Source organism: Callorhinchus milii, unplaced genomic scaffold (assembly GCF_018977255.1).
Source record: "Callorhinchus milii isolate IMCB2004 unplaced genomic scaffold, IMCB_Cmil_1.0 Scaffold3, whole genome shotgun sequence".
NCBI classification, from domain to species: domain Eukaryota; kingdom Metazoa; phylum Chordata; class Chondrichthyes; order Chimaeriformes; family Callorhinchidae; genus Callorhinchus; species Callorhinchus milii.
The window spans coordinates 84,274,904-84,287,997 of NW_024704744.1; the positions used below are offsets into that span (position 1 = coordinate 84,274,904).

Consider the following 13,094-nt stretch of genomic DNA (forward strand, 5'->3'; position numbering starts at 1 on the left):
TCCTTACAGTGAATCGTAATGATCTTGTACTTGGTGCATACGCTATGTAAACATTTATGAGCAAAGGACCCCTGACTGATCATGCAAATCTATGCTCAAAGTATTCAATCACTGTAAACATCTCCAGGAAATTGCGTATGTAATTGAATTTTTTCCAAAATACAAAGTAGGTTGAAATTAGCAGTGCAGGTTTATTAAACATTAAATAACTCGGTAAAATATACAGTTTGCATATTAATTCTTAAAAAATATATAGCAAAATAAATAATGGAATATTGGACATTTACATTGTCTGTGCATTAAATAAGATTCCCAAAAAAGTCACAGAAAGGTACCTCTTAAGATGATACAACTGTGCAGAGATGTATGCCAGATCATCTCAAACAAAAGTTATGAACTATTCCTTAAATAAAAATAATATATAGTTTGATTCTCTATTTTCAAAAGCAAATGTAAATGAATTTGTGTAACAAACTTAAATGAAGGCAAATTTGTATAATACTTGTATACTGTAATATTCTTAATGAGAATTGTTCATTATGAAACAGTAGAAAGCAATATTCACGATGTATTTTAGTCAGTCTTTGAACATCATCGCAAATCACAGCAGAGCAAAAAGTACCAATTTTCTTACAAAAAAACTCAGCTAGATAAGCTTGGCATACCCAAACTTTAAAATTTCATCTTATTTCTCTTGCTGAGTAATACAAGTGGAATTTCATCTTCATTTGTAATGAACACATAATTGTGGAATGTTCTATTCTTAAGATCAGAGAAAGCTATAATACGATGATTAGGTACTAAATATAAATTCTGTGTGAATGGGTGTCCATTAACAAAGGTGGAAAAAAGTTGTGATTACTGATCAGTCACTAAGAGCGTATGAAAGTTAATAGGACTAAATAAGTTTAATCTCCATTGGTAACGGATTACCACGTTAGCTTAACCTTGCATAACTTACTAGGTGAGTCATACTCAAAATACTGAGTATAATTTGGGGGCCCAATCTTTGAAGAGTTTCGATGCATTTCAGAGAAGAACTCAGATGATTCAGGAACATAGTATGAAAATAGATTCAAAGTTACTGAACCAATTCTCTTGGAATACGAGACGATTGAAAAGGGACAAGGTTAAGGTTTTTAAAATGAGCGGTGTAATAATAATAATTCTTGCATTTGATATAGCATCTTATCAGGTCTTCGAGACGTCTCAAAGTGCTTCACAGAATATACTGTAAAGTGAATTGACTGTATATTGTGAGGGCATAACACGGCAACCAATTGGGTCCCATAAACAGTTGTGGATTAGAACGACCACATTTTAAAAAAAACCTTTTTTTTGAAGGGATTATTACCCCCGGAAAAGCGATCCATCAATCGACTAACAACCGGGTACATACTTTACTTACTGCTAGGTAAACAAGGCAGGTGGAGTAAGGAAATTTGCCTAACATGTCGCCCTGCCCGGAATCAAACCCAGGTCCTCTCACTGCCGAGGTGAATGCTCTGACCACTAAGCCACAGGACTCCCCTAAAAGATAAATATAACAATTGTGATTGGAAAAATGTTGGACTCAGAAAAAAATCGGGGGGAATTGAAGATATAAAAAAGGTACCTCGGGAAAGGGAAATGGTATTAAATTGCTCTCGTGGAGGGAGCTAGTACAGCAGACACACACTGGGCAAATAGCCTCCATCTTTGTTGAAATTTCCATGAAACTAGAGACTGGAACAATTGTTTTCTCTCAAATAGTGGGAAATACATGGAATAGACTCCCAGCCAACCATTAATGCTGTTGATTAACTCTTTATAAAAGAGTGAATATCTGATCCAGAAGCTTTGATAAGAAGAGATAAGAATAGATCCTAACTGGTAAGATGCCAAATAAATCCAAGGATACATGCAATGCAGAGTTAACAGACCTATCAAATACAAGTGCTCAGAGTTCAGTGGAAAACAACATTTTTTCAACTGTGTCGATGGGCTATTCAACTGGGGAGGAGCAGCAATCATAATCAAGGTGATCCCCCCTATCCTCACTCAACATTCACTCATATAAACATAAACACTATCCTCTCTCAACTGTTCTGACCTATGTGCTGCTGGTTGTGACATATTATGACTGAGGGAATATACATTGTACACTGAATTCTGGCAATATCAGTGCCACCTCAGGGTGGAACTCTATGAACAGCAGTTCTTACCTGATAACTATATCAAAAACATTTACTTTTGGCTCCGAATGAAACAATGACTGCGTTTTTTGAAAGTTAAATTCCATACAACATTCTATGGCAAATTTGACGAGTTGGTTTCAACATTTTCCCTGAACTTATTGCATAAAACAGAAGCAAATACCATTGCATGTCTGAGTGATGCCAAAATTCGTCATTATATGCAAGATATCCCTACAACAGCCAGCGTAGAACACATATTAATAATATTTCTTGCATTTGATATAGCGCCTTATCACATCTTCGAGACATCTCAAAGAGCTTCACAGAGTATACTGTAAAGTGAATTGACTATATTTTGTGGGCAAAATGCGCCAGCAATTGCGCACAGCAGTATCCCACAAACAGTCGTGGATTGAGTGACCAAATATTATTATTATTTTTTGAAGGGTTTATTAGCCCCTGGAAAAGCAATCCACCAATCGACTAACAACCAGGTTCCTGATTACTACTAGGTAAGAGACGTGTGGAGTAAGGAAACTTAGCCAAAATCTTGCCCTGCCCGGGAATCGAACCCAGGTTCTCTCGCTTGCGAGGCAAGCGCTCTAACCACTAAGATACAGGACTTCACTGGTTTAAATTTCCATTTTTATTAAAGTAAGATCAAATTTTACCTTTTAATGGACATAATGCTATGGTTAATTCTTCCTTGTGATTTAGTTTCTCATTTTCAAAGCTTGACATTTTTAGACATGTAGCTGACGAGGAACCATACTGTTTCAAAGGCAGCTTGATGCTGTGATGGGGAACAGTAGGTGTTATGGAAGGATGAAATTGGATGGGACAAAGGGCCTTCTTCATCCACAAATAAATAAAGCCACAGATTGTCCCCTTCCCGACAAAGTGTTCTGAGTAGCGTATTTACTTTTCGGTTTATAAGCTTTAGACATGCACAGCAGGTTTAATAAGTAACCAATACAACACTCAAACCCTGGATGTTTATCATTCCCTTTGATATGATGCCAATGATATTTGTTTTTAATTTTCTTGTCAGTTTAATTCAACAATTTTCTCCCTTTCCCCTCCCGAAGTCTCCTTTTTATCTTGCACAGCGGTGGGGAGGGGATGGAATATGCTGTTCCATGAATTACAGTACTTTAACCATAACTCATGTGGGAGCTTTGACAGTGAATGTTGGCAGGTTATTCAACCGGAAGGGTCAATCACCATGTCCTCACTCACCCTTCACACACATCCCTGCAGCAGATCTCAATAAAAGAGAACGATCAGAACCAGGATTTCTGGGCCTTTGAGGCCAATTGCTGCCTCCAGCTGAGATCAGTTAAATATCAGTTAATTCGGAACAGACCAAGCATTCAATCCAGGATCCTCTACAATCCTACGGCTCAAAAATTCCTGATGGCCCAATGCCTGTTATTTACTTTAGATAAACCCAATTGTTTCATTGTTGTTTTCCTTGATTCAATACCTTTACATTTTGGGGAAAAAAGGGACCCTGTGTTGATACTGATTAAATTACAGACACAATCAATATTTACTTCAATATCATGGTCAGAACCTATGTGCGCTAACAGTGAAGCATTTTATTTGGCAATTTATATATTTATATCTGTATAGTGTTTTGATGTGACTTTGTAAAGCACATGCCCTTGAGTTTCAGTACTAACATTCAATACCGGCTTATAACAATGTTGGTCCTTTGGTTTGCCTGGTATATGAAAGTAATGGTTGGCTCCCCATATCCTTGGATTTCTGTCCTCCCGGCTGGACAGATAGTGAAGATGGAAGTGACATGTGATGAACTGCCGCTTTCTGCTGTTGGAAGCCATTGATGTAGCCAGCTATCAGCAAAGTGATCTCAAGAATCTGTAACAAAGCAAGATGAGTTCAGACTCATGGCACAATATTCTTTTTCAACATAAATAAATAGAACTTCAGCTCTATCTTTCACATTGAGCTGCAAATACAGTATATGGGCTATTTCTGGTATGAATTTAAATCATGGAAAGAGGTTTAAAAATAGCCATTTTACAGAAGAGTAAAAATGGGATTTTCCCTGCTGTAGTCTGTGGTGTAAATTAGGGAGATAAACATAGAATACATTACAATACAAAATGACATAGGAACATAGGAATTAGGAGCAGGAGTAGGCCATTCGGCCCCTTGAGCTTGCCCCACCATTCAATAAGATCATGGCTGATTTTCTAACCTAACTCGGTCTGCCCGCCTTATCCCAATATCCCTTAATCCCTCTATCCTTTAGAAATCTATCAATCTCAGTTTTGAATACAACAACAACAAGATTACATTTGTATAGTGCCTTTCACGTTGGGAGGACATCCCAAGGTGCTAGACAGTGTACAGCATTTCAGACCAGAGCTGGAGTCAGGGGGAGGAGAAGGGAGGGAGGGGAAGGAGGATGGCCGATGCCATGGTCGAACAGGAGGGTCTTGTTGCGGGACTTGAAGGAGGCTGAGGAGGGGGCGAGGTGGAATGACAATCCCCATGACACTCCCAACAACAAGACCTTTCCGATTAGGTATAAATCATGTCTCTAAGTCAATTGGTTATTGAGATCTTGGCTGACACACAGACAGACATTGTTGTTTTATTAGTATAAATAATATATATATTTATATAACTTGGATTTATATAGCGCCCTCCACGCCGGACGGCGTCTCAGAGCACTTCACAGTAACGGATCCCGGGACTGAGCCAGGGGGAGGGGGAGGAAGGTGACCAAAGACGTGGTCGAAAAGAAAGGTCTTCAGCAGAGACCTGAAAATAGGAAGAGAGGGGGCGAGACGAAGGGAGTGAGGAAGGGAGTTCTAGAGCCTCGGGGCATAGTGGCTGAAGGCACGGCCGCTGAGGGTGGAGCGGAGGACTCGGAGGAGGCTTCTTATATATATATATATATATATAAGCAAGAAGATTAAGAGATATTAGCAATTTAGCACACCAAAGAAAACACATAATTTTAATCAAGCGGCTGATTGGTAGTTGACCTAAGTCAATCATGTTGACTTAAATTTCTAAAAATGGGAATAAACTATTTTTTGCTGTGCTGTGCACACACACATATAATGTGGGCTAAGCACACAGATCTGATAGAAAAATATAACAACAACAAATTACATTTGTACAGCAACTTTCATGTCAGGGGTACATGCCAAGGTGCTGATACAACTGATTTCAAAGATCACCTGAAAGATCTGAAAGAAAGCAGTTTAGGAACCTAGAATAATCTTTGGCAGATCAATTTTAAAAAGATGGGCCAAGAAACTTATCACACTTTGGGTGACTGTAGTTTTACCAGACCCATTCCTATTAGATTTTGTGTGTTCATTAACCACCAACAGAAAGCTTTACATAATCTGCTGTTGCAGGACCTAACCCAACATGAGATGTTCATCATGTAATGCAGTACATTATATTTACTTAAGAACTAGTTGTCATATTTCTCATTTGTTGTAATTAAATTATGTTCAGCTTTGCAAAAAAAGGCAACAGAGTCCACAAGATTGTACACAGGATATTAAATTACATTGTGCTGCATATCAAGGCAAAGGGAAACAAACCTTTTGAGATCCCAACATAACCAATTGAGTTAGTTTGTAATCTGAATGGATATTCACATCAATTCTAATAATGTACACTGCAATAATAATAACAATCCATGCATATGTTCAAGGACTGAGCATCTACAGCCTTCTGGGGTAGAGAATTCCATAAATTCACTACCTTCTGAGTGAAGAAGTGTTTCCTCAACTCTGTTTGAAAAGGCTGACACTTATTCTTAAGACTTAATAGTTAATAGTTCTAGATTCTCCTACCAGGGGAAACAGTCTCACACTGTCTATTCTGTCAAGCCCCATAAGAATCTTATATGTTTCTATAAGATCACTCCTAATTCTTCTATATTCTCTAGAATATAGGCCTAGTTTACTCAGCCCATCCTCATAGGTCAACCCCCTCATCCCAGAAATCAGCCTAGTGAATCTACGCTGCACCCCCTCTAAGGCGAGTATGTCCTTTCTTAAATAAGGAGACCAAAACTGCACACAATATTCTAAATGCGGTCTCACCGAGGCCCTATACAGTTGCAGGAAGACTTCCCTACTCTTGTATTCTTTTTGCAATAAACGCCAACATGCCATGAGCCTTCCTAGTTGCTTGCTGTACCTGCATACTAACTTTTTGTGACTGGTTTTCCCCATATCCAAGCCATGATCCGCTCTGCCTTCCCTCATCACCGTAACATCGCCCGACTCCGTCACTACCTCACTCCTCAGGCCGCTGAAACTCTTGTTCATGCCTTCATCACCTCCAGGCTCAACTATGCAAACACCCTGTTTGTTGGCCTTCCCAACTCTCCCTCCACAGGCTTCAGATAATCCAGAACTATGCAGCCCATGTCCTCTCCCGCACCAAACTCCCGTGACCCCATCTCCCCAATTCTCGCCCGACTCCATTGGTGCCCTATCCTTCAGAGGATCCAGTTCAAGATTCTGGTCCTTACCTACAAAGCCCTCCATGGCCTCGCCCCACCCTACCTCTGTGACCTACTAATCCCCTACCAATCCGCCCACTCCCTCTGCTCAGCCGGCTCCGGCCTGATCCACGTCCCCCGACCCACTCGCCCCACCATTGGCGGGAGAGCCTTCAGCCACTCTGCCCCCAACCTCTCGAATTCCATCCCCCAATCACTCTGCCTCGCCCCCTCCTTAGCCTCCTTCAAATCCTGCCTCAAAACCCTCCTCTTCGACCATGCCTTCGGTCACCACCCTCTCCCCACCCTCTCTTCTCCCTCCCTGATCCCAGCTCGGGTCTGAAATGCTGTATACTGTCCAGCGCCTTGGAATGTCCTCCCGACATGAAAGCTGCTACACAAATGTAATCTTGTTGTTATTGTTGTTTTTGTGACTGGTGTACAATGACACCCAAATTCCTCTGAACACTAACACTATCTAGTCTCTCCCCCTCTAGAAAATAATCTACTTTTGTTTTTACTGCCTAGATGAATAACTTCACATTTCCCCACATTATATTCCATCTGCCACCTTCTTGCCCACTCACCTAGCCTATCTATATCCCTTTGCAATCTTTTTATGTCATCCTCAGAACTTACTCTCCCACCTAGCTTAGTATTATCTGCGAATTTAGATATTTTAAGTTCTATGTCCTCGTCTAGATCATTGATGTAGATTGTAAATAGTTGAGGCCCAAGCACTGATCCTTGTGGTACTCCACTAGTCACATTTTGCCAATCTGAGAAGGACTTGTTTATCCCTACTCTCTGTTTTCTTCCCGTTAGCCACTCTTCAATCCATGCTAATATATTGCCTGTAATTCCGTGAATGCAAGTATTTGTTATACTAGATACGTGTACAACACTGCAAAATCTACTCTTCTGATTAGCTCTAAAAAGACATGTATCACATGAAGAGCTAGACACAGATGAGCAAGCCTTAGTTGTTATAAATTTAAAATAGAGAACCGGACAAACCTTTGGTTTTGACAAAGCAAACAACAGCTTTTCTGTTGGTTTATCTTTCACACGAACAATGTCCATCATTTGCCCAACCACAAGCATGAAGTCATCACGACAACCTCCGAAGGTCATGATAACCTTGTACAAATATGTTGCTGTCAGACGCTGTGGAGAAATCAGGAAAGAAGGTGTCACTTTGGAACAGTGATAACAACAATGGTTAAGATGTAATGTAATGTCAAAGCTATCGTTCTTACCATTGAGCTGTATTCCAATATGCTAATTCCATCTTCATGCACAACAAGCCACACTGGTGCATTATCAGATGGTGCAGGAGGAGCAATGGGCTATGGAACAGAAAGAAAGGAGAACTGTGATACACAATCAAACCAGAACATGGTGTTAAGCCAAAGACTGAGTACAAAATCATTCAATGTATCACTGAATTTTCTTCTTGTTGACTATTGACTGTTGAATAACTGAATGAATGAGTTCAATGTTTACAGTCCAAAGTCTAGATCTCCAGCAGTGTTTCCAGTTACTGCACTGTGGTCTGATGTAACACAGGTTTATATCCGTGCTTTTCCATTCAGCAGGTTTCTGATCTCATCTGGCCACAGAAAAAGCACCAAGTAGAGGCTTGGGAATTACCAGAGAACTGAATAGTGAGAAAAATTGGCACTTTCTTGTTCTCCTTCCCTCCAGCAGAAATGTCCAGACACAATTCTGATCATTCACCCACACAGGCATTAATGTATTAGAACAGTGCAACATCACCGCCCACTTTGCTCCCACTCTCTGGAACGCTCCTAAATTCCCTCCACTTCATCTCGGTCTTCGCTTTCAAAACCAGCCTAAAAACAAATTCTTGAACTTTGCTTCCAGCCACCTCCTCCTTAATCATCTGACATGACCAATTTGATTCATTTTTGAAGAGGTAACTTGCCGAATGGACAGTGGGCATCCACTTGAAGTAGTGCAGCAGGTCCCCCCAAAGGCCTTTGACTACTCCAGAGACTCCTTTACCCCAGAGATCATACCTTTGTTGCAAACAGTTTTGCTCCGAAGAATGGCCATTTGCGAGCCACAGTCAGGTAGATGCGGACACAGTCGGCAGCAGCCCTCCCCCTCAGAGCCATCCATTTAGTAGAAAGTCGCTGACGGAGCGCTCTGTAAGTAAATGCACAGCAGGACTGAGCAGCAGCACACTTCCTTTCCCATACGTGAATACGTTTTAGTTTTTTTCATTCAAATAATCTTTTCGATAAATGTTGACAGTATCTCATAAGCGTTTGGAGACCTGACCCCAATTGAAGGCACTATATAAATGCAAGTTTTTTTTATATTTATAAGCCATGAATGGTGACTGGACACTTGCATCATTAGCAGTGAAAGGCTGATAATTCCTTTTAAACACGCAACCCAAATAAAATAACTGCTGTGTAAACCCATCTATTTCTACTTTCTACAGTAATATTATTATTATAATAGGTGTTTCCTAACAATGCTCTAAATACAAAGACGCATCTGACAAAGTGTGGAAAGCTTCATACTTACTTAAGTTGAGCCTCGGAGCAGCCTTGTTTGTATCTTTTGGGGTAGAATTTCTCTATGACTTGCTTGAGAGCCTGATTTGATTTGGACTGAGTGCTGATCTGTCCTCCTGGTGTAGAGAAAGGACGTTCAAAGTCTCCAAACTCCACCTAGTGGAACATACACAGATAGCAGATATAGCAAATAGTTCAAAACGAGAACCGAAAGATCCTATGAACGGTACCCGCTCTGTGCTAATTGAACTAATTTAATGTAATCTCCCTCTCCACTTTTAAATACTTCTCCTTTCCACTTTTCAAAACCTCTTCTCAAAACCTCTCTCTTTGACCAAATCTTCCATCATCTTCCCCTCTCTCACCTTCCTGATGTTCCATCCAGTCTGTGTGAAGCACTACTGGTTATAACCCTTTGTGAAAGACGCAATATAACTGCAAGTTATTATTGTTAATTATAATATATACATTTCCAGACCAAAAGGGCTTGGAGAAAATACTTTCAGAAAACTGGGTAGATCGTTAATGCCAAGATGACAGGGGCTGGAATGTGTGATACAGTAGGAATACATCGAGGGGTTTAGGTTCATGGAAAAAGGAAATTACATTCACATGGAAATTGTACATAATGAATCAGATCTTTTTCTACATCTGAATTTTTGTCCTTAAAAATTAGATATTTATTGCTTGAGAACTGTACTGGAGGATATAAGAATAGGTGGAGAATGAAATGAAGAAGCATCCTGGGCCTAAACATTTGTCCGAGTGGGGAAGGATAGGGTAGACAGAGGGGATTTTGATGATTCAATTTTTGCTCAATTTCCTTTAAGGTTCAAGAAGCCTCTGTTCAGGGCTTTTCAATGGGTATAGACTTGGTGATCTGTAGGCTTTAGGCTCTATGTAGAGGGAGCGGGCTTCATGACACATCACTAGCAAATTTTGTGTGTGGCCAATGTACATTCTTCATTAATGCAATCAACATTGAGCAAAGGAGCTAAGATGGAATTCAGCAGCAGGTCAGGTCCACTCCTGACAATTCAAGGCTTACCTGGGCTACGAGCGCTGACATTTCTAAAGCAAGTTCTTTGTTTACAGGGAAGTGTCCGTTCACAACTTCATCATTTGTCTGGTACATCAGTAACAGTTTTTCTCTGTCTGTCTCCCCACGAGCTTGTGTAGAGAAGTATAGCCTGTAAAAGCAATGTGAAGTCAGTATATTATCTTGCAGCAGATACATGACAATAACAGTCTGTCAATCACCATCAAGGATAACTTGGCAAGAACTAAACCCAGCCATTCCACTCAGCAATCCAAAATCTCTCAGAGAACACAACCAGCCTTCTAATGCCCAAAATTTCACCGTCTTATCCTGTAACACCTTTTGTCTTAGAATTTAAGACGGTGCAGTATTGTGGAAAATTCTTAAATTAAGTCTTAATTTGGAAGTCAATTCTTTTCATGAGCTACCCCAAAAAAAACAGCTTTCAAACTTAAGGCCAATTTAAAAATGTTTCCGCAAATCTACACAATTTTAAAATTTAAGCCTTTGAACCCCTAGCTTCTTGGAAGCGATAGTGCTACCGTTTCAGCCAGGTCTCTGGAACAAGAAGAATTTGAGATGATTTAACAAGTTCTTTCTCCCCTATTCAGAACATATCATATACGAAAACGCACTGTACCCACAGTAAATAAAGAGCAAGTTGTTGATTTTTTGATTGGAACAGATAAAAAGATATTTCAGACAAAATTGGCAAAAATTTCCTAATTTGCCATTTGAATATCATTAAATAATCAGAAAAGAGTCACGAGCTAGAAACATATCTGTAAACTCCATAGCAGAAGTGTTTTAGGAGAGATGATAAAGTAGATTTTGCATCTTAAAATCGCATGGTCAATACCTGTTTTTATAAGTCAGCCGGACAGTTCGTGTTCCCTCCAACTTGCCAGGTAGCTGTTCTTTGGAAGCCTGTTCCCATTTGGAAATGATGTCGCAAATCTGAATAAAGAAATTCTATCTGAGTGACTGACACCACCTCAACACAATTTCAACACAAAGCAAGTCCCGGCTGCAATAGGTGATACACATGTGTCTGAAATTAATCTGAAGAAGCCAAGATTGGAAATAATAAAAGGTTATTTTAAAACGAATGTGCTGTGGAAGAACAAGGTAATATTTCAATTTTGAAGAATTATAAAAATGTCAAGAGTTTCTTGGAATCTGTTGTAGATTATAAAGCAAATCGGTTTTAGAAACTACAACTTGCTGCAGAATTTTGCTTAGTAAAAAAGTGATAGACATGTGGAACAAACTACCAGCACAGATTGTGAAGCAAGGAGCACTGAAGGGACTTGCCAAACAAATTCCTGAAATCAGAAGGATTCAGGGTTAGTTGATAAGAAAGATGTGACAAAGGAATATTTTGACAAAGTGGATGGATAGGTTAGAAACAGTAGATCAATGATGTACTCCTGCCTGATACTGTTACGTTTTAATTAACAAAAATAAGCTTTCATTGAGCTGTTTTTATTTAGATGAGGAAATAGCAAGAATAAAATTTGTTACTATCGAAAAACAATTCCTGAAACTATCACACTATCTTCCCTCTGATAGCGAGCTCCATAACAAGGATTTATGTTTAACATGAACTGTTCCTCAACATGTCAGTCGATCAGAAAAGTCTCCAGCATCTTTCAGTGCCCCACCTTACCTTTATGTTTCCCTGAAGGCAATGCTCCTGATCCTTCCCGGAGGGATCGTCTGTGAATAGAGAGAATCCAGACTGTGCTGGTTTTCTCAAGCCAGTGTCTTGGTTCAGAGTGTACAAGAATTCCTCCACTGTGGTAGAGGCATCAAAACCAACCACCTGTATATTCAGAAATGTTAGTTAAAATAGCTTAAAAAATTACATAAGTCTGAAATGACTTTGTCCCTAGGCTATTGATCATCTTCTTACAATTTAAGGACAGAAACATATGGGTCAACAAGACAAATGGAAAGAAATTCCACCTGTTGGCTAGATTTACTCTATTTGTGGAGCATGTTGGAGTGTCCAGAATATGGCAAATTCATAAGCACAATTTTGAAGTGGGAGTTCTACAATTTTCTTTTAAGAACTTCCAGAAAATCGACTTCAAAATTAAGAATTATTTGATTTCAACAATTTGTTAAATTCTGAATGTTCTAAAATGCCACACAAGTGGAATTTCTCCCCTAAGGGGTATATTCTTTTTCTATTCCTCAATTATCACGATACCCACCTGGTATGTGCCATTCATGAAATGTACAGGAACACTGAAAGGTAAGGAATGGTGATAGGGATTTCTCAGGAGAATGGACAGGATTTCCATCCTGGAAGGCTTTGCTTCACGGTCTCCATTCTGTTGAGTTCTCTCCAATGATCGCTGGCAGTAAATGGCATACTTTCCGATTTCAGTTCTACAATTTGAGAAAGGTAAGAGCTTAACATTTTGGTCCAGAAATCACTGATCTTATTTATTACTCTACTTTGTAGTATAGATTTGTAGATTATAATTTACAACTGAAACCCACATGTATTGTTAATAATTCTCAACAAAGCACTTTCGCCTCTCGAGTGAGAAAGTTGTGGGTTCAGGAATTTAAACTCACAGTCTAGGCTGACATTCCAATACAATGTGAGGGGAGTCCTGTGCTTTGGATCTGATGTTAAATAGCGACCAGGTCTGCCTGTTCAGGTGGGCGTTAAAGATCTCTATTTGACACTATTTGAAAAGAAAGGGAGTTTTTTTCCTCACTGTCCTGGCCAACAATACTCCAGATTAAATTGATCATTCACTTCATGGCTGTTTGGGGAACAAATTGGTGTGCATAAATTGGTTGCG

The 13,094-nt window shown here is 39.6% G+C and overlaps 1 protein-coding gene across 1 annotated transcript in view; it reads right to left on the reverse strand.

The window, feature by feature from the left end:
• Positions 1 to 2,796: 2,796 nt before the first annotated feature.
• The window catches only part of plekhh2 (pleckstrin homology domain containing, family H (with MyTH4 domain) member 2), a 62,972-nt gene continuing 52,674 nt past the window's right edge, over positions 2,797 to 13,094 (reverse strand). The window contains exons 22-30 of the mRNA XM_007892435.2: positions 12,492 to 12,669; positions 11,942 to 12,097; positions 11,132 to 11,229; positions 10,282 to 10,423; positions 9,244 to 9,389; positions 8,727 to 8,856; positions 7,944 to 8,033; positions 7,702 to 7,851; positions 2,797 to 4,061 (exon numbers count right to left, since the gene is read on the reverse strand). Of these exons, the coding sequence (XP_007890626.1) occupies positions 3,876 to 4,061; positions 7,702 to 7,851; positions 7,944 to 8,033; positions 8,727 to 8,856; positions 9,244 to 9,389; positions 10,282 to 10,423; positions 11,132 to 11,229; positions 11,942 to 12,097; positions 12,492 to 12,669 (1,276 nt within the window). The 3' untranslated portion in view covers positions 2,797 to 3,875. The remainder of the gene's footprint in view (positions 4,062 to 7,701; positions 7,852 to 7,943; positions 8,034 to 8,726; positions 8,857 to 9,243; positions 9,390 to 10,281; positions 10,424 to 11,131; positions 11,230 to 11,941; positions 12,098 to 12,491; positions 12,670 to 13,094) is intronic.